The 21,860-nt window shown below is 41.3% G+C and overlaps 1 protein-coding gene across 10 annotated transcripts in view; it reads right to left on the bottom strand.

The window, feature by feature from the left end:
* LOC144501332 (rab effector Noc2-like) overlaps positions 1-21,860 on the bottom strand; it is a 235,784-nt gene that overhangs the window by 6,075 nt on the left and 207,849 nt on the right. For 7 of the 10 annotated variants that reach the window (XM_078224958.1, XM_078224954.1, XM_078224960.1 and 4 more), the window contains 2 exons: positions 5,530-5,658; positions 1,897-2,073 (listed from right to left, as the gene is read on the bottom strand). In XM_078224958.1, the coding sequence (XP_078081084.1) occupies positions 1,897-2,073; positions 5,530-5,658 (306 nt within the window). Of the gene's footprint in view, positions 1-820; positions 933-1,896; positions 2,074-5,529; positions 5,659-21,860 lie in introns of all 10 variants that reach the window. The other 3 variants (XM_078224952.1, XM_078224953.1, XM_078224959.1) reach the window with 1 other exon arrangement.

The raw sequence follows: 21,860 nt of genomic DNA, 5'->3' as shown, positions 1-21,860 counted from the left end.
CAGAACGAAGTCACTGAGTTCAACAATTTCAGATCATAAACTTTGCCCCTTTTCTTGGGCAGCAGCTATTGGTGATAGTTCTGTTTTTCCTATTACATTCCTTCCAGGCCCGCATTTTCTCTATTTATCCCATTATTGCTTCCTTTTGTTTTGCACCATCATCACTTTCGTCATTCAATCTCTTCCACCCAATCACAGGCCTGCACATTTTGTTTTTCTCCATCCCCCATTTCCCTATAACTGTAGTCACTTAAAACTTGTTATACCTCCAACTTTTTCCAGTTCTGGCAAAAAGTCATTAGGCAGAATCTTCTGTTCTGACAAGTGACGAGCCTGGAGGAGGGAAGGGCATGTAATCAGGCAGCACTCAGTGCTTGATCGCAGGACTCAACATTGGGAGAAGAGAGGCCAGCGAAAGCCATCCCCTACCCTTGCTGCAGCCATTCTTCCCATGGCTCCCACTCCATGTACCTCACCACCAGTACTTAACTGTGGCCTGGTCACTGTATGATCCTGGGACTCTTGTCCTGTCGGCAGCAGTCCCAGCCTACCCAGTGGTACTGCTGAATACAACAGCTGTCAGCCTCTGACTGGCCGGCAGCTCTGAGCAGGCGAGACTTCCACCTCCAAGATCTTGATTCCAGTAGAGGCCCGCTACTGGCCTTGCCACTGCCCGATTGGCTTGTGGTTCAGTGGGCCTTCTCGAAAAGAGGCAGAGTGGGTTTCTTGCTGACTCTCCAGGCAGCAGGCGCGACCCCTCGACGCCGCAACAAGATTCCCGACCATCAACTCTGTTTCTCCTCCACAGACGCTGTCTCACCTGCTGAGTACTTTCAGCACTTTCTGTTTTTATTTCAGATATCCAGCATCTGCAGTGCTGTGCCTTTGTGATATGGTTTTATCAAACTGCTGGACTTGCTTGGTTTCACGTGCTACAAAAGAGACAATTATGATAATGGTTCAGTGTGATTTGAACTGGCAAACAATTCAGTTGCACTTTCAGTACATTTTCAAATACAATCTCCCAAATACATTAAATGCTACGAAATAATGGCGACAAACAGGAGAGTCATTCAAGAGGATGTTTAATAATGTGTAAGTATTGTATGTTTGGATGAAAGAATGGACTAGATGGGCCAAACGACCTCCCGCAGTTGTTCTACTGTTGTGGTGTTCAAATGAATCACTGCCTATTTGTTAGACACTACATTGTTGTTCACTTAAATACTTTTCAAATGCATTACCTGAATGCTGACTCTCAGCAACACTGATGACAACACAAGTTCTTTTGTTCAAGATTTATAACCCCATTTTTCAACTTTAATAGCTTGACCATTTATGTTCAAGCTCAAAACAAAAATGTTTTGCGATTGTTCTGATTTTTTTTGGCTCCAGGGTTTCCCATTTATTCAAGGTGCAATATTCCTTTGCTAATCCTCAAATTGCCGATTTCTTTTTTGTGAAATGAACTAAACAATTACCTCAATGTTCACAAACAGTCATCAGCAAATGTGTTATTACAGAACAACATAAAAGGTACCTCATGAATCCTTTCATACAAAATAATAAATTCCATTTCAACAGGAGACAATGCACATAATTTATTAGTTCTAAGTATAGATATATAAAATGCTTATGAAAAGGAACACTGTAAATTTTAGCTGCCTTGTACTGAGAAATTACTTTTACAGAAATTACACCATGAAAAGCTCTCACTTGTGGCCTTGACATTTTCTTCAAACTATACTTTCAGAATAAGCTTACAATTGCTGATGTTGCCATATTTAAGTTGCACACTGCAGAAATGTTAAAGCTCACTTTAGACAGCTTACATTTAATCCTAGTAGAATTACAGAGCCACTCATAGTAAAATCGTACAAGTTATGTGGTACTAACCTAGTGAGTTCTTGTCGAAATCATCGTTGTAGTCATCACCAAGGACATCACCACTGTAGCTCTCGGTGGCACTTGAACCTCCTCCACGCTCACTACCAAGGCTGGTTCGACTCCCGGATAAAATGTTTGTCAACTGATAGTTATCCTGAGTTCTACTGGTTGGCTCACAGCTAGAAACTGCAACACAATAAATCAGGAGCATACAGTTTTTGGAGAGTAAAAATGTTAAAATGTTATTAGAAGATTTCTTTACATTAACAGCCAAGTATTAAAAGTAATTTGCCTCCAAGTATTAAAAGTAATTTGCCTAAATGGACTCCTGGTGTGTTCAGCCAGTTCTTTTCTTTCAATTTAAGGGTTCCTCAAAAGTATTTTCCATTCTTTTCCTCCAATGTGGACGCACGGTGGCACAGTGGAGTTTGCACGTGTCTGCGAGGGTTTCCTCCGGGTGCTCCAGTTTCCTCCCACACTCCAAAAATGTGCAGGTGACGTTGATTGGCCCTGCTAAATTGCTCCTTAGTGTCAAGGGGATTAACAGAGTAAATACGTGGTATTATAGGGATAGGGCCTATGTGGGATTGCTGTGGGTGCAGGCTTGATGGGCCAATTGGCCTCTTTCTGCACTGTAGGGATTCTATGATTCTATGAAATTTTACCTCTAAATTTCAAGTTCCCTTTTTAATGAGGGTCAGGAGTTTTAAGCCTTTAAATAAATGTCATAATATTTAATATCATAAGTGACCAGCAAAGAGGTTAGTTTTATCAAAGCAACCAGGTGCATGACTACTTTTCCTGCCCCTCGAAAAGACTGGTAAATTTGTTATCTGATTCAGTTAGACTCTCTAAACCTAGTTTTCCACTTGAGGATAATTTCATATTAATGTAACTACTCCAAGCCCCTTAACTTAGTATATTTGCTAATTATCCAGCAGTGTATAACTGGAGTGAGGGATTACTTTGGGCAGCTCTTTCAAGGAGCTGACACTGATATGATGGATTTAATGGCTTCCTTCTATACGGCAAGATTCTATAATTCTAAAAATAACTAATAATGATCCCTGTTACACTGTCCATTTGGCCTGGGAATCAACATGTCATTCTTGTATCCAAAGAGAGAAAATGCTGAAAAATCTCAGCAGGTCTGGCAGCATCTGTAAGGAAGGAAACGAGCCGAGGTTTCGAGTCCAAATGATTCTTTGTCAAAGCTAAAAGGCATATAAAGTGGGAGATATTTATACTGCAGGGTGAGAGAATGAAAGATGAGTCATTGGCACAGAAACCGGGGAAAAGACTGCTAATAGCTGTCCACAGAGAGAATAAAGGGTGTGAGTGGCCAAACAGCAGAGAAGCTAAAATGAGGGGGCAAGATGTGACAGATGAAGATGTTGGGGGGTGGGGGGAATGGATGGGACATTCTTGTAGCTGTTATACTTCCAGAAGATTTTCATTATGCCTAGTAAGGACATTATTGAACCTGTTCAACATTCTCATGCTTGCATGTTCAATTGTAAAATCCATACTTGCGATCAGTGCAAATATGCTATTTTAACTTAATGAAATGTTTTTGGTGTCACTGGCTAGAAGAAACTACCTTATGTAAAGTAAGCACAAATCAATTGTGATGATATGATAAATATTTGTTTGCATACAGTTCCTGCTATGATGAATCCCAGTCAAGTAGACATTCCTTTAAGAATACAGCTATCCCTGAGTTATAAATACCCAGAGCCAAATACAATCTATAGAATGCCAACTTTATGAAGGGGGAGCGAAGAGGAAAGGGTGAAGAACAGCTTTAGGTACATAAAAAGACTGCAATGACTGATCACACGTTTATTCATAAAATTACATGGTACTTTCCAGGACCAAATCAGGCTACTCGGTGCAACAGGTCTACACTGATATTTATGCTCCACATGAACTTCACCCCATCTCATACAATTGATATGTCCTTCACTTCCCTTTTTCATCCTGTACTTACCTAGCTTCCCCATAAATGCATGTCTGCTATGTGCCTCAACCATTCCATGTGCTATATCCTCTCACTGATAATGATTTTTCTTCCGAACCCCACATTGGACTTGTTAGTGACTACCATATATATATGGTCCCTCATTTTGGACACACCCACAAGTGGAAACAACGGGCAGAAGTTAATGCCCCTCTCCAGTGGGAGTTTGGAAGTGAGTTGTGCATTTAATTGGGTGTGAGAGTGCGGAGCATGGACCTCACCAGCTTCCTGCCTCCACCTGATTAAGTCCAGGTGGGAAAACTGGTGGGGCAGCCTTTCCAATCACAAGCTAATTGAAGCTCTTAAGCAGGCAATTAATAGGTTTCAAGGTGGGGAAGATGGAGATGGGGAGGGGGTCACTCATTCAAATGTAATCAGTGCCTGATCGAGGGATTTGTCATCAGGAAGGTGGAAGCCCACTGATAGCCGCTACCCCTGCCCTTTCATTTGAACGCCCTTCTCACCCCGCTGATCCCCACCCACCCTCACTCACCTTCGGCACAAGGTCCTTCTTTGATCCTCGGCCTCAGGTGGCTGCATTTATGACTGCCGCCACCAATCCCGGAGGCGCTGTTGGGCAATAGAGAATGGTCAGCCTTTAATTGGCTGGCAGTACTCAGAGGGGTGAGATACCCACATCGTGTGTCACATAATCATTTTAAAGACCTCCATTAGGTCTTTCCTCAATCTTTTCAGTTGAATCTTTCCTCACAGTTGTATCCTCTCAAATTTAGTTATCTGATGTAAATCTTTTTCATGGACAGAGTGGATAGTCAAAAGCTTTGTCCCTGGGTGGAAGAGTCAATGACTAGGGAGCATAGGTTTAAGGTGCAAGGGGCAAGGTTTAAAGGAGATGTACGAGGCAGGTTTTTTTACACAGAGGGTGGTAGGTGCCTGGAACTCACTGACGGGGGAGGCAGTGGAAGCAGATACGATAGTGAGTTTTAAGGGGCATCTGGACAAATACATGAATAGGATGGGAATAGAGGGATATGGTCCCCGGAAGGGTAGAGGGTTTTAGTTCAGTCAGGCAGCATGATCTGTGCCGGCCTAGAGGGCCGAAGGGCCTGTTCCTGTGCTGTAATTTTCTTTGTTCTTTTCTGCACCATCAGCGCTTCTATCTTATTTTCATAACATGGAGAGCAGCTCACTGTACTCTCTGTTGCCTATTCATCGGGACACACTACAAATGGAACTCTTACAAAACAGCTCAAATATTTGAACAAGATATTCAATGAGATTCTACCTTATGGCTATATGCAAATCAATTTTTCTCCAGGTGCTTCCATGCTTTTAGTCAAAAATTGTTTCTGTCTTGGGAAGGTGACTGCAATGCTAAAAGTTCACTCATTGATATTTCTTGGAATTATGGTATTGTGGAAGCATGATCACAATGAGTGATAAGCCTAGCACTGGCTCTCTGCATTTAGTTTGATCATACAGAGTTCTTCATCCAACTGCAGTGGGACCGTGATGCAGGCAGATTTTTGTACATTCTGTCCATATGATGTACTTAGCACTGCAGTTGATGCCAGGACAACCAAGTGTCGGAATATTCTACACTGAAGCACTTCTTATGATAATTGTGGATGAAGTAAATTCAGAAGAGCAGACTGCTGTACCTTTCATTTTCCTGCCAGACTCCTCGCTTTCTTTTCTTGTCTTTTGAGTCTTGGCACTGCTGGCTGAAACCTTGTCATCTTGGCTGGAGGAACTGCACTCGGATTCACTCTCACTGTCACTGGAGACAACTAAAATAGGAACAGACGATGGACTGATTTTATAAAATGTGCACAACATATTTTTACAACATTAAAATAATGCAGCGGCTATTCAGAGGAAGAGCCTAGGGTCACAATAAAGAATAAGACCAATATTTCCATTAAAATTTAATTCCTGTGCACCACTTTTGTTTTTTTCTGGTGCTTAGTCTCTTTAAATTTATTTGCACAGCCGTGCACACACTTTGTTTATCGCAGAGTATGGCCTATGCAGTATCTTACAGGCTGCTACGCAGATTCACATCACTGCCGCTTAGCAGGGACATTGGATAAGACCCAGTATTATTGGGTTAGAGATCTTGTGTAAAGTTTATGCTCCACTACAATGTGATGGTCGTCACAGAGTTATATAAATTTGCTTTCAAAGTAACATCATTCAAATGTGTGGCAACAGGTTTCAAATTAAAACGTTCTATCCAATGGACCGTTACAAATTAGATGCAAGAAATGAATGAAATCTAAAAACATTATGCAGTACTCTAACATACTTTAAAAGTTATCAAGGGCTAAATTCCCAAAGGCAATAGCTATTGGAAATCAAGTACCGTATTATTTTCAGCTATATTGATTTCTAATAATGACTATGTATGGAATAAAAATACTAATATAAATCACATAAAACTTAACACTCTGATTTATGCACGAGTATCCTGGCTTAGGTTTTTATTAGCAACCCCCAAAGACATTTTCGCTTCATAAACAAAGCAACATTACACTACAATTTTTCATCCACCAAAAATGTTTAAATACATTCTGGATTGCTTAGTTGTGATAACCCTAACTGTTAAAACTCTATGAAGCTTACTCTGGAGGAGGGAACTGTTTAAGGCTTTTATTCCCACTTGTGATTTAAGCCGTAGCCTTGTATGACATTGCTGCTGAGTATAATCAAGCCTGGTACACTCATGGAACTAAATTAATGCCTTATTATCTCTTGTGACATACTGCCTATTTTACTTCTCACATTTTAGTTATCAAATAAACAGAAGAAATATTTTTTCTGCACAAGGTTAAAAGAACATTTAATATGTAAATATGGATGTTATACTTACTTCAATAAACAATTCATTATTTTGAAATCAAAGGATTACATATTTGAGATAATAAAAGATGCACATTTATAATCAAAGTCAACAAACTGTCCCCCTGCCCCTCCACCTATTTATTCTTTGTTATCCAACCTGCACAGACAGAGGGCTTTACTCAGTTTACATTCATGCTGGCCTTCTTCCTGGCAACTGCAATCTGTCCACTATAACGTCAGAGGAGTAATGAGCTGAAAATAGCTTGTGTGGAAATTATTTGTAACACAGATTTTTGGCATTATGCTGCTGCACTCTGGAGTTTCCTTCCAAAACCAGTTTGTCACGTTACATTTCTTACCATAACCGAACCCTTCAACGATGCCTATACCTTCTCCAGTTGGCCCCCATTCTCCCTTTCAGTGCTCAATTTCCGTGAAGCACCTTGGGATATCTGGCAATGTTCAAGTTGCAAGTAGTGCCGCCAACCAATATCCCAACACATTAACAACATCATCAATTCTCAACTAGATTTCCCTGAGGAGAATTCAATCATGGCTTTAAAGAGAAAACCTCAACTTCTGATGTATCTGATCCAAAGGAAAGGAAACAAAGGCACAGTCCATTAATCCAATTGCCTGACTGGAAAATAACATGTACAAGTGTGCAGCAATCGGAAAGGTACAACAAAAAAGAATAGGGAAACTGACATATTTAATTAGAAAAGCAGACCACACAAAGTCCCTCACTGCAATACCAAACAATCAATCTCCTAGACATCTATGCTGAGCAGTATACCCTATTCCCCCTACAATTATTTCCAGCATACAGCAGGTAAGAACTAATCTTACAATTGCTTAGTCCTGTCATAATTTACCTACCATCCACATTCTATTATAATTCAAACATGAAAGGATTTGCATTTATATAACACAAAATCCCAAAGTATTTTACAACAAATGAAGTACTTCTGAAGTGAAGTCATTGTTGCGGTCAAGGAAATGCAATGGCCAAAATATTCCGAAGGAAGGTCCCATAATGTGATAATGACCAGTATCACGACCACTAGATTTTATTGTCGAAATCTTGCCTGTGTTTACGCTGGCTGAATCTTACAGTCCTGCCAACAGCGCCTCCTCCCGTAACTAGGCGATGATCCAGTGGTATTATCGTTAGACTATTAATCCAGAAACTCAGCTAATGTTCTGGGGACCTGGGTTCAAATCCTGTCATGGCAGATGGTGGAATTTGAATTCAAAATAAAAAAAATTTAGAATTAAGAATGACCATGACCATGAAACTATTGTCAATTGTTGGAAAAACCCATCTGGTTCCCTAATATCCTTTAGGGGAGGAAATCTGCCATCCTTATCTGGTCTGGCCTACATGTGACTCCAGAGCCACAGCAATGTGGTTGACTCTCAACTGCCCTTGGACAACTAGGAATGAGCAATAAATGCTTACTAGCCAGCGACACCCATGTCCCATGAATGAATTTTTAAAAATGACAGTTATATTTTAAACTGACTCTGTTCATTTAAGGTAAAACAGAATGTCCTGGAATTGGGGGACTTTTTAAAATTATTTATTCTTTTGTGGGATGTGATCATCACTAGTAAGGCCAGTATTTGTTATTCATGTCGATTTGTCCTTGAACTGAGTGGCTCACTCGCCATTTCAAATGAAATTAAGAGTAGGCCATAGAATAATAGAATCTTAGAAGGTTTACATCTTGGAAGGTGGCCACTTGGTCAATCATCTCTGCATCAGCCAAAAATGAGCCACCTAGCCTCATCCCATTTTCCAGCACCTGGTCCATAGTCCAGTAGGTCTATATCCAGACACATTTTAAAGAGTCAACCACATTACTGTGGATCTGGACTACATGTAGGCCAGACCAGGTAAGAATGGCAGATTCCCATTCCTCAAAGACATTAGTGAATCAGGTGAGTTTTTGTGACAATAAATGATCGTTTCACAGCCACTATTACTGAGGCCAGCTTTCAAATCCAGACTTTATTAACTGAATTCAAATTTTAGCAGCTATCATCGTGGGATTCATACCCAAGACCCCAGATCATTAATCTGAGTTTCCTGATTACTAGTCCAGTGACATTATTATTAAACCGTCGTCTTCCTAGTGTGAAGCAGTACTAGATTCTGCCCAGTGATAGGTCCAGGGACCTGGGTTTCCATGGGGACAGGGGTCTGAGGTTGGAACTCTCAAAAACTCAAGTGCCAGCTTTAACATCTGGACACAAAGAAAAGGCAGCTGCGAGACTCTCAGACCGAAGGACGTGAGAAAAGAGAACCCACAACAGGTGCTGCAATGGCAAGCAGGACAGAAAGACTTATGGGTAAACCATCCAGTGACGAGGTAGTGAGGCTGGAACCCGTATTTGGAGAAACAATAATTGTGAAAAGTTAGAGACCACGCAATCACCAGACAGAACCTTACAACAGGAAGTCCTTTAATAATTCTCAAAGAGAACTTTGTTTGAAAAGACATTGGAAGGTTCACCTTGGCAAAGTAATGATGTAGAGATGCCGGTGTTGAATTGGGGTGGACACAGTAAGATGTCCAACAAGTTTATTTGGTAGCACGAGCTTTCTGAGCACTGCCCCTTCATCAGGACGCACCTGATGAAGGAGCAGCGCTCCGAACGCTCGTGCTACCAAATAAACCCGTTGGACTTTAACCTGGTGTTGTGAGACTTCTTATTTGGCGAAGTAAGGAGAAGGGAATCTGTTGGCGCAGAGAGGAGTTGGATTTTAAATTTAAGACCATTTCTGTCACGGTACAAATGGCAGAAGAAGCTCAAACCCTCAAGTCCCATGGCGCCAACCATTTTCGCAGAGACAGGATTTCCACATGCATATCTCACAAAGGCAGCAGGCCGTAAAAATTGGCAACTTCCTCCAATCATGTGTGTGAGAGGTGTCTAAAACCCTGAAATGCACAGATTCATTCTTAGAGAAGGTGAATTTGTTTGGGTAGCCAGGGTACATTTTTGGAGTGGTAAGATATCCCTTTTGATATGGTCCCGGGACATCTTTGAGGGAGGTCTGGTGCCCTTTGTGGGAAGTAAGGTGCCCTTTGTGTTTGCTGAAAGTAGACATGAATGTGCACAAAAATGTCTAAACTCATTGGAACTGTGAAAGGCAGGCTCCGCACTTGGCATCCCCCACACTCATTCAGGTTTGCACAGCCTGACTCCCGGGGAGCTCCACCATCGTGAAACAAAAATATGACGTTTGGTCAGAAATTTTTAGAAGTCAGATTGAAGGAGCCAGGAATTCTTCTGACTGCGCACCAACACACAGATGAAAATCTAGCCCCATTTATCTATGGATTGGACGTTATAATGTATAAATACAACATTGTTTTTAACCGTGTGTGAGGAAGTTAAATGGGCTGACAGATTTTCTATAGATTAATGAATTAGTTTCTGCTTTTACTTCAGATTTTTATCATCTGCACTGTTTTGATTTTGCACTTGGAAGAAATCCCCTGGCCTTCTTGCAAACAGTGCAAGGTGTCATTTATATCAACCACATAATGCAGACAGGACGTTTCCTTAGTACTGCACTGGGGAGTCACCGCATCTACAGCCCACGTCAACAATCTCACAGATAATGAGAGTGGGCTCAAGATCCTGCCCAATGTCTTTTTTCAAATTCATCCAAGGGATGTGGACTTTGCTGGCTGGGCCCAAATTCATTGTCCATCCCTGATGTCCCTTTAAAAATGTGGTTGTGAGCTGCTGTCTTCGAACCACTGCAGTCCATGTGGTGTAGGTACACCCTGCAGGGAATTTCAGGATTTTGACCCAGCAATAATGAAGGAACAGTGATACATTTCCAAGTCAGGATGGTGAATGGTTTGGACGGGAGCTCCCAGGTGATGCTGTTCCCAAGTATCTGCTGCCCATGTCATTCTAGATGGCAATGACGTGGGGTTTGGAAAGTGCTATCTCAAGAGCCTTATTGAGTTCCTGCAGTGCATCTTGTAGATGGTACACACTGCTGTTACTGCGCGTCAGTGGTGGAGGACCTGAATGTTTGTGGGACGGTTGCCAATTAAATGGGCTGCTTTGTCCTGGATGGTGTCAAGCTTCTCGAGCGTTGTTGGAGCTGCATTCATCCAGGCAAGTGGAGAGTATTTCATCACACTCCTGACTTGTGCCTTGTAGATTGTGGACAAGCTTTGAAGAGGCAGGATTCCGAGCCTCAAACCTGCTCTTGTAGCTGTAGTATTTATATGGCTAGCCAAGTTCAATTTCTGGTCAATGGTAACCCCAGGATGTTGATAATGGGGGATTCAGCGATGGCAATGCCATGGAATGTCAAGGGTGATGGTGTAAAAAACACTTATGTCAGACTCCTATTTATTGACTACATCTCAGCCTTCAACACCATTATTCCTACAAAACTCATCTCCAAACTCCATGGCCTGGGGCTCTGCTCCTGCCTCTGTGACTGAATCCTAGACTTCCTAACTCACAGACCACAATCAGTAAGGATAGGCAACAACACTTCCTCCACGATCATCCTCAACACTTTCTCAGGACGCTAAAGAAATTTGGCATGTCCGCTATGACTCTCACCAGCTTTTACAGATGCACCATAGAAAGCATCCTTTCTGGTTGTATCGCAGCTTGGTATGGCTCCTGCTCTGTCCAAGACTGCAAGAAACTAGAACGGGTTGTGTTCGAAGCCCAGTCCATCACTCAAACAAGTCTCCCATCCACTGCCCGCTGCTTCGGAAAAGCAGCCAGCATAATCAAAGACCCACGCACCCCAGGCATACTCTCTTCCATCTTCTTCTGTCGGGAAAAAGATACAAAAGTCTGAGATCACGTACCAATCGACTCAAAAACAGCTTCTTCCCTGCTGCCATCAGACTTTTGAATGGGTCTGCATTGCATTAAGTTGATCTTTCTCTACACCCTAGCTATGACTGTAACATTACATTTTGCACTCTCTCCTTTCCTTCTCTATGCACAGTATGCTTTGTCTGTATAGCGTGCAAGAAACAATACTTTTCACTGTATATCAATACATGTGACAATAATAAATCAAATCAAAATCAACTCAAATCTTGTTGGAGATGGTCATCGCCTGGCACTTGTACAGCAGAAATGTTATTTGCCACTTGTCAGCCCAAGCCTGGATATTGAACATGGACTGCTTCAGTATCTGAGGAGTCGCAAATGATGCTGAACACAGTGAACATCCCCACTTCTGACCTAATGATGGAAGGAAGGTCAGTGATGAAGCAGCTGCAAATGGTTGGGCCTAGGCCACTACCCCGAGGGACACCTGCAGTCATGTCCTGGAGCTGAGTTGATTGACTTCCAAAAACTGCAACCTTCCTTTGTATCAGGTATGACTCCAACCAGCAGAGGGTGTTCCTGCCCGATTCCCATTGACTCCAATTTTGCTAGGACTCCTAGATGCCATACCCAGTCCAATGCTGTCTTGATATCAAGGACAATCACTTTCCCCTCACCTCTGGGGTTCAGCTCTTCTGTCCATGTTTGAACCAAGGCTGTAATGAAGCCAGGAACTGAGTGACTCTGGCAGAACACAAACTGTGCGTCAGTGAGCAGATTACTGCTGAGCAGGTGCTGCTCGATAGCACTGTTGATGACCCCTTCCATCACTTTCCTGATAATTGAGAGTGGACTGATGGGGCGGTAATTAGCCAGGTTGGATTTGTCCTGTGTGTTGTGTACAGGACATACCTGGGCAATTTTCCACATTGCTGAATAGATGCCAGTGTTGTAGCTGCACTGGGACAGCTTTCAAGTAATTACCCTGTTCCGACCTAAATGTCATCAACCTGAAAGGTCAACTCTGTTTTGCTGTCTCTCCATGTTGCTGAGTATTTCCAGCATTTCTACTTATTTCAAGTAATTGCTCATTCAGCAAACCTGACGAAAGCATTGTCTCGTTTACCAATTACATTCTGTTGCATCTGCATGCCCTTGAGCACCTTACTTCCCTTCAAATTGATTTACAACACGCGCAACCTGCTTTTTAATTTTTTTGTATAAATAAACTGTTTACACGGGGCATTATGGAAATGGTAATAACAGAAAATGGAACACAAGATGTTTCCATGTAATTACTAGCTCATCGGAATAAGTCTGACCCTATTTGAATAGATGCCTCCAATGAAGGTCATGCCAAAAAAATTACTGGACACTAAAATGGAAAAGATTCATTGCAACAGTCTGCTTTAACCTTGAGTATTCAATTATAAAGGCCATCACACTTGACCAAGAACTTATCCTAGTGGATATCTATAATTTATTCTTTCCAGGAGAGTGTTACCAGACTGTAAACAGGATAGGATACTTGCTGGTGTTTTCTCCCTCTCTTTCCCATCTTGAGGACACAGAGATCATTGCAACAGCCCAAGCTGTGCCCCAAATGAGATCAAGTTAACGGAATTGTCAGGGTTCAAACATGAACCCTTCCTCATCATTGTACCTCAATGTCATTTGCAATGTTTTGCCCAAAAAAAGTAGATTATCAAAATCATCAAGCAAAACTCTAAAATATTCATCCATTCAAATATCTTCATCATCCCACTGAGAGTCATTATACTCTCCAGCTAAAACACTCTCTCCGCCAACAGCACTATTATATCAAGGGTTTCATTTTAAAAAGCAATGCCAGATCCAGTCCATTAAAAGAACTATACCCAAATATTTTTTTGTTCAGAGTTTACGGTTGAAATATTCCCTTCAAGTGAAAAGTTTAGGCTGCTTATTGAACTCCAGCTGGTTAGAAATCATTGACTGGGATTTAACACGATGACAGTGGTCCACCCACTGGAAAGTCGGGGTCAACTCCACCCCAACCAGTTCTGGGAACCCTGACTTGATTTTACTAGCATAAGGCATTTAACTGCCCTGCATTGGAACTCGTGTCTTTTTAAGGGACATCATCCAGGAAGGCCTATTGGGGCACTGGTAGCTCTTCAATCCCTATAGCACAACCAGGAGCAATGGCAATGGGCAATGGAGCGTGCCCCAGAGTGGAGGAATGGTGCTGGGCATGCCATGGCCAGTCTGGCAGACCCTGACAAAATAGGTTGAGGGATGGGGGGGGGGGGGGGGGGGGGGGGGGTGGGGGGGCTCACTCATGGGCACAGGGTGTCTGATTAGGATGATTCCCTCAACCCTCTCCACCCACAAGGAGATTGCCAGGGTTCATTGGGTGGTCACTCAATTCATCGCTTCAGGGCCTCAATGGGTATCTGAAAGGGAGGGTCATCCACAACACCCATGTCGCTGATGTAATGAGAGCAAGCAATGGGGTGGGTAGGGTACAGACAAGACACCACGCAACCCAACCCTCTGCAACACACAGCCTAAGGCCTCGTAAAATTCCAGATATTATTCCTATTGTCTGGCTTAGAACTTTATCTTTGCCTCACAACACTAAAGACAGAAAACAAGAATTTTAGGTTTTTTTTTTCAACATTTAAACATTTTAACATTTAAACATTTAAACATTTTTAAACATTTAAATATGTCCATGCACAAAAATATTTGTGCATGGACATATTTAAAGTAAATGACAATCAAGTGCACAAAAATGTCATATCATCTCCAGTGGTGATAAGCCACAGGATCCATTCTTCATCAAGTGAAAAATGAAACGTTTATCAGGAACATACATAAAATCCTTCAATAATTAATAAGATTATAATTGGAGGATTCAGTGGATGAGGAGTCAAATCACTTCCTGTGTTTTTCCTTTCCAGTTTTTCAAACAGCCTCCTTTGTAATTTCAAACTGAATGCACAGAGTACAAATAGATTCCTGGGGTGAGAGTTTGCGGAAAATAATCATTTTTTAAAATCATTATTTTCTATTTTCATAGTTACATCAAGCACTCAAAAGCATTTTTGTAACCGAGGAGAACATCTTTGATGTTCTATTGCTACAAAGATGCAAATTATAGTCCAGTTAACAAAGAAGTATAAAAAAGATTTTAAATATCAGGACCATAAATAATTAGCCAACAAAATCACGATCCAAAAATTGGACCACTGATTTTAAAAAATGAAATTACATATCAAAAAAATTACAAAAGAACAATACTCCATTCCCCCACATCGGCCACTATTTCTTGAGAACACAAAATGCCAGTCCAATTATTGAAGTTAGAGGGTTACTATTATATTTATTGCGCAACATACAATGAGGGCAGGTTCTTCAAAATTCATTAAGTTGGGTCTGCATTATCTTTCATCTCTAATATATCTAACAGATATGTAGCTTAGTGAATTCCTAAATTAAAATTGCGTAATTGCCAATATACAACCTCTGCTTTTCTGGCTTCCATGTTGCCCATGTAGGTCTCTAAGGTCTTTGGTAGCCACTGTAAATCACACTGAAAAGCACTACAATGTATCTCTACATGTTCTGAGACATCATTCATGCACTGAAGCAATACCATGCAATGTATTATGGGGTAATGTTATTGCCCCCCCCCCCCCCTCCTTCCTCAAACCACAGACCCTGTCACTCTGAGTGGAACTTGAAACAGTAATTAAGGTGAAATTTGGTGTCATATTGGTTAATTAGAACTCACATGGACTTATGTTTTGACTATGTCTTGCTTGGAAATATTCAGTGTAAAGTCCACTAAAATGTTTAAGCCTATTTCAGTTTTCTCCTTTACAATTTCAGTACCATTCACCGTGTATGCCTGTCACCAGTCTTCCTTTCTCATCTTCGGTGATGTGCATTTATCGACATTAAATTTCATCCCTCATTATTCAATCAACATGCTTATTTTGCCCAACTAATTTTGTGCTTTCCGAGTTTGCCAATTTAATTCCACTACTTGGTCAATTGACACTGAGTTTTTGAATTCAGGTCAATTGTGTGAATTAGAAACAGTTGTGGTCAAACTATTAAGCCCTGGACAACTTCACTCAGTACTAATGTAACTTTTCATGCAAAACTTTGTTACGTGTCTTTTGGACTTCTAGGTAAGTTGTGTCCTAGAGCCTAATACATTCCAAATGAGATATCAAAGAAGGCACAGTGAGGCAGGACTTTTCCTACTGAATCAATGTTAACCTCTACTTATAAAGATATGTAAATAAACTTCAAGTTATTCCTGATAGTCCATTATTTTGCATGGAATAGAAATCAGACCAAAAGGTTTGTAATTACTTGTGTCTACCTTTGTTACCTTTTGAAAAATACAGCACTTCATTGGCCCCTTTCCAGTCAATCAATACCTCCCAAGCATCCACTGATTTCCTCAAAATGATGGAGCACTGGAAATCAATTAGGAGCTGAAATCCCGGCTGGTTTTCAACTCTCAGATAAAGCGGGCACGATCCAGAGATCACGTAACTCGCCAAAGATCAAGCATTGAACCCTAGACTTTCTGTGTGTATAGTTGTGCCAGTCACTGGATAAACTTAGTGAGCATTCAAGGCATTGAGTCAAAGTGTCAGCTTGGCTGAATTGACAAAAATGATCTCGTCTTGGAATCAAGGTCCACAGCATGATCTGAGCAAATAAACTGGTTGCCAATCCAGTATTGTAAACAAAGCAATGCTACATTATTGAAAGTATCTTAATTTATTTGAACTCAACCAAGGTGTTGTCTGCGGCAAGCTATTAAAATCTCATGGCACATTCAGAAAAGATCTCTTAATGCTGTGGCCATTACACTGCCCTCAATCAATTTCACCAAATGAAAAAGAATGACCCATCATTCATCTCAGCGATGTTTGCAGAATTTGCTGCTGCAGAATTTAGGAATGAGTATTAATAAATGCTGGCCTTGCCAGTGACGCCCACGTCCCAAGAATGAATGAATAAAATGAGAGAAATTGCTGCAGTATTTGGCAAAGCAAGATTTAGTGTATTGCAAAAATAATTCATTGTGTGAAGTACTTTGAGGTTGGGATAATTTGAAAATGTAAGAAGTCAATATAAAAGTGAATTGTAATTAACTAGCACAGGTCAACACGAAAATAACTTCTCAGGGAAAAATGTTCAAATCTTAAAAGTCAATTTTTCTACAATTTAAAAAAAAGTGTTTTTGATCTTATTTACTTTATCAAATCAGGACATGCACAAAATCCACAATTATACACAACTGTAACTCTCAAGGCAGTTGTGTAAGCGCAAGTTCAGTACTTCTTGAACAGCTTATTTTCATTCAATGATATACCACCTAGTAGGTGGCCATTCGACTCACTATGCCTGTGATAATGCTTTGGTACAGCCATCCAATCAATCCCAGTCCTTTGCCCTTTCCCCATAACCCTGTAAGGTTTTTCCCTTCAATTGCTTATCCAATTCTCTCTTGAAAGTTACTATGTAAAATAAATTTCATCTGGTCCCCTCTCATTCTTTTGTCAATTACCTTAAAATCTGTGAACTCTGATGGCCAATCTTTCTGTCACCAGAAAAAGCTTATTTTTATTTAAGCCGGGATTTTCTGGCGTCCCCAGGGTTTGCTTCTTGCGGAGGGAGGCGGCACGTCTTTCGCCGGCAGTGAGATATTTTGGTCCCGCCACTGTCAATGGGATTTCCCATTGATTGCACCTCGTGGCACCGGGAGACCCGCAGCAGGTTGCGCCGTCGGTGGGACCAGAAGATCCTGCCGACGTGAACAGTGAAAAATTCCAGCCTTAATCTATCAAAGCTCCTCATAATTCTGAATGCCTCTATTAAATCCCCTCTCAACCTTCTCTGTTCTCAGCAGAACAACCCCAGCTTCTGTGATGGTACTTTCATCCTTGGTACTATTCCAGTAAATCTCTTCTGCAACCTCTTAACGGACTTGATATCGCTTCCAAAGTGTGGTGCTCAGAATTGAACACAATGCTCCGGCTGAGGAGTAACTAGTGTTTTATAAAGGTTTAGCACAATTTTCTTATTTTTCTGCTCCATCCCTATATTAATAAAGTCAAGGAGCCCAGATGCTTTGTTTGAAGAACCTTCTCAATGTTCTTGCCAGTTTCAAAGATTTGTGTGGCTCATACGCCAGGCCTCACTGTTCCTGCATCTCCTTCAAAATTGTATCTAGTTTATATTGTTTCTCCTTATTCTTCCTATCAAACTGTGTCACTTCTCATTTCTCTGGGTTAAATTTTATCTACCCTGCATCAACCCATTTTACCAGAATGCCTATGTCATCTTGAAGTCCATTAACATCCCTCCTCATTAATACATTTCTGAGTTTGGTGTCATCTGAAAACTTTGAAAATTTTAGCCTGTATTCCCAAGTCCAAGTTATTAATATATATCAAAATAGTGGCAGTTCCAATTCCCACAATGGGGGAACACAGCTGTGTATTTCCATTCAGTCTGAAAAACATGGAGAAAAACAGCCATCTGATTTCTGTTCCTTACCTAGTTCTGTATTCATGCTGCCACTGCCCTTAGAAGACCATGAGCTTGAATTTTGCTAATAAGTCCATTATTTTGTTAAATATCTTTTTAATGTCTTCATAGAATCAGAATCACGACAGTCCAGAAGGAGACTGTTCGGCTCAACGGGACTGCCCAACTCTCTGAAAGAGCACCTTAACCAGGCCCAAACCCCTGCCCTATGCCCATAACTCTGCACATTTAGCATGGCAATCAACCTAACCCACACATCTTTGGACTGAGGCAGGAAACCAGAGCACCCGGAGGAAATCCACGCAGACACGGGGGCGAACATGCAAACTCCACAGTATATAATGGAAAGGCAATAAAATGTTACTAATGGATTGCCTTGCAGAGTTTCTAATTGAGATCAACAGCCCTTAGGGATCGCTAAGGGATAAATGAATGGGTTATTAATTATTATGAATGTACTTAGCGAGGTAAAGTGCAGAACCACCACGAAGTAGGCTTCTTAACTTGAACAATGGGAAACACTTTAATCTAGGTGTGCACTGTCCCACAGTCAGGACCTAGACTGCTTAACAAGGTTACACACTGAGAGGAGATAGTCCCGCCTCAGGAGTCACATAACCCACATCCTTAAAGGGGAAGTATGCACTCCAAACCCCCAACATACATATATAACATTAATCTCATTTCTATTTGTGGGATCCTTCCTATGTGCAAATTAGTTGCTGCATTTGCCTACATTACAACAGAGACTCCAATAATAACTATGATGGGAAAAGCATGGTGGGGGTAGAGGACTGCTTGAATTGAAGGCTGGAATTGAACTCGGGTCCCTGGCACTGTGAGCAGCAGCTCTAACCAATGTGCCACCATATAAGATTGCAGCCATAGATTCCACAAGTTTTACCATTACTTCTCTTAGCAATTTATATACATTCCATTGGCACCAAGTGTTTTTTCTCCCAATTTGAAGACCGTCAATCTTGTAAGTACATCTTTTTTATCTGTATCTGATGCAATATTGCTATTGCTTCCTCCTTTACTGCAAAATTGGCAGCAACCTCTTCTCAGTAGCTACAATGCCAGCATCCAACACTATCTTTCTTGCTCTGTTCCAATGATAATGTGACAAAACATCTCATCAGAGCTGATTTCATCACCGCAGTCATCTATATTTCAGCAATTGTTGACATCACTGTACATAACTCTTCCAGTATTAGTAAAGTTCACTGGTTTATCTAATGTGGGCGAATATTTGCAAGAGGACCAATAACAAAGCATGGCATCTTGACTGATACAGTGACTGAAGGTCTAAATATGGCTTCTCTCTGGACCACTATTGCAGGCACTGTATTTTGTGTGTGCCTCTCGAGTGGATATGCAACGTCTCAGAAAAACAGTACCTGCTGCACTTGAAAGCAAATATCAACACAAGCCGTCCTGTACTAATAAGGAGAGTGGAATGGGTGGTCATTTTTCTATGTCAAGGGCCTTCGGAAATATTCACAGTGAAAATATTCACACAATCCCAGGGAGCCAATTCAAATATTTACACACAACTGAGCCACAGCCCTAGGTTCTGAAAGACAATGCCAGCTGCCAGAAAGAAAACATTACCACCGCTGCAGAAATAGTTTCTTCATTAAGATATAGCAAGAGAGACAGCATTAATAAACCAACAAAGAAGAAAAGATCTATAACACAGAATTCCTAACACTTGGTGCTCATGGCATTGTGTTCAGCCCCAGATTAACAAAAATGGCTCCCAGTAACAAAGAGAATTGATTTATATAACATCTTATCACAGTTCTTAGAACTATCTCAGTTCTCATACAAATAACTTTTAATGGGAGGGAGGAGTTTTACCTACCAACGGTGGACCAGGGAGTTGGGTAGGAATTTGCAAAATGAAAAATTGCAAACCTGAATCCAACCCACCCACTTCCATTTGTGAGCGACTAACACACTGTCAGGATAGTCATTTCTACCATTTTAGGAGGCACTGTGCCTCCTTTAAGTTTTAGCTTGTCAGCCTGCAGATTGGGTTACTGAGGTCTCGGGAAACTTCACAGGAGAAGGGAAGCATGAGGGGCTCAAACAATTGGTGAGTACCCCTATAGCATTGATTGTGGGCCAGGAGGAGTAGTGTGTTTCTTCATCACCCAACCCATCAAGCTGACCTCCATGTGATCAGAACTCCCATCCGCACCCTTCCCCTGCCACACCCAATGTCTGATTCCACAGGACACCCCAACCTCCCATTGCTTATCCACCTAACCGTCAGACCAACTGTTAATAAATTCAACAACTGCTGCAGGAAATGCTTATTTCTGGCTGTTCATGCCAGTAGGATTTTCCAGCATCACCAGCAACGCACCCCCGCCCATGGATTTCACAGCAGCCTGGAGTGATATCGATGGGAAATCTCAATGACAGCGATGGGACTAGCGAATCCCACTGCTAGCGAACAGCACATAACCTTCCACCGTCTGGAAACACATGGCTGTGAGGCTGGAAAATCTCAGACTCTCGCAACTGCAAAATGCCCCTCCACTACTCCCCATCACTGTTATTATTGGAGTCTCTGTTGTAATGCAGGCAAATGCAGCAAATAATTTGCACACAGAAGGATCCCACAAATAGAAATGAGATTAATGTTATATATGTATGTTGGGGGTTTGGGGTGCATACTGCCCCTTTAAGGATGTGGGCCATCTGATCCCTGGGATGTGCTAGCTCCTCTCAGTGTGTAACCTAGTTAAGCAGTCTAGTCCTGACTGTGGGACAGTGCACACCTAGAATAGTGTTCCCCTGTGTTCAAGTTAAGAAGCCTACTTTGTGGTTCTTCTGCATCTTACCTCACTAAGTACATTCATAATAATTAATAACTCATTAACTTATCCCTTAGCAATCCCTAAGGGCTGTTGATCTCAATTGGAAACCCTGCCAGGCAATCCATTACTAATATTTTATTGCCTTTACATTACACATACATTTGTACTTTGCGTGTTTTTGTTATACTTGGTGTTACTTTGTACACTACTCTCTATTTTACGTGATGCTATTTGTGCTTGATTCCCAAGCATTGCATTATGTTCAATGGTGCATGCAGGTCTTTCACAATTTTTAAAATAAGAAACACTTAAAATGTATTACTATTTATCCTTTCAAATCCAGAGTGTTGAACTGGCCCTGGAAATAATGGCCTATGATGGAACACTTTCAATGTCACTAGAATTTCTGAGATGGTCATGTTACATGAATCTGCTGGACTAATAATTGTATTTATTGGTACTTAATTGGTAGATGTAATTTTGGCTACGATCTTTTTTCATTCATAGCTCAGAATTCTGCAGTACACTTAAAATGATTCAACTCGCTTTAACTCTTACACGATGGACTATAATAAATGCCTCAGTGCATTTTGCATTGTGTGCTTTTTCAGATGTATCAACAGATTTTGCACAGGAGGTGTACAGATGTTATGACCACCATTGTCAGTGCATATGCCAATTAGCCATGAATCCATTAACCTTCATAATTCAGATGATGCAGGGATCTGAAAGGGAGAACTGACTTGTGCTTACCTGCTGGATCCAGCAGCTGGATAACATATTAACCCACATCCTGCATTTGCACTTTTGCAGGTTAACAATGTTATTTCTTATTAACAGATGACAAATACCACCACCAGAAAAGTAAGATTACCTATTTTATAATGTCTCTGTCATTCTCTCATATACTGTGGTATTTGTGG

Source organism: Mustelus asterias, chromosome 12, assembly GCF_964213995.1.
Source record: "Mustelus asterias chromosome 12, sMusAst1.hap1.1, whole genome shotgun sequence".
In the NCBI taxonomy this organism is placed as follows: Eukaryota; Metazoa; Chordata; class Chondrichthyes; order Carcharhiniformes; family Triakidae; genus Mustelus; species Mustelus asterias.
Note: the sequence above shows the minus strand (reverse complement) of the source record. Positions and strands in the feature narration are given on the sequence as shown.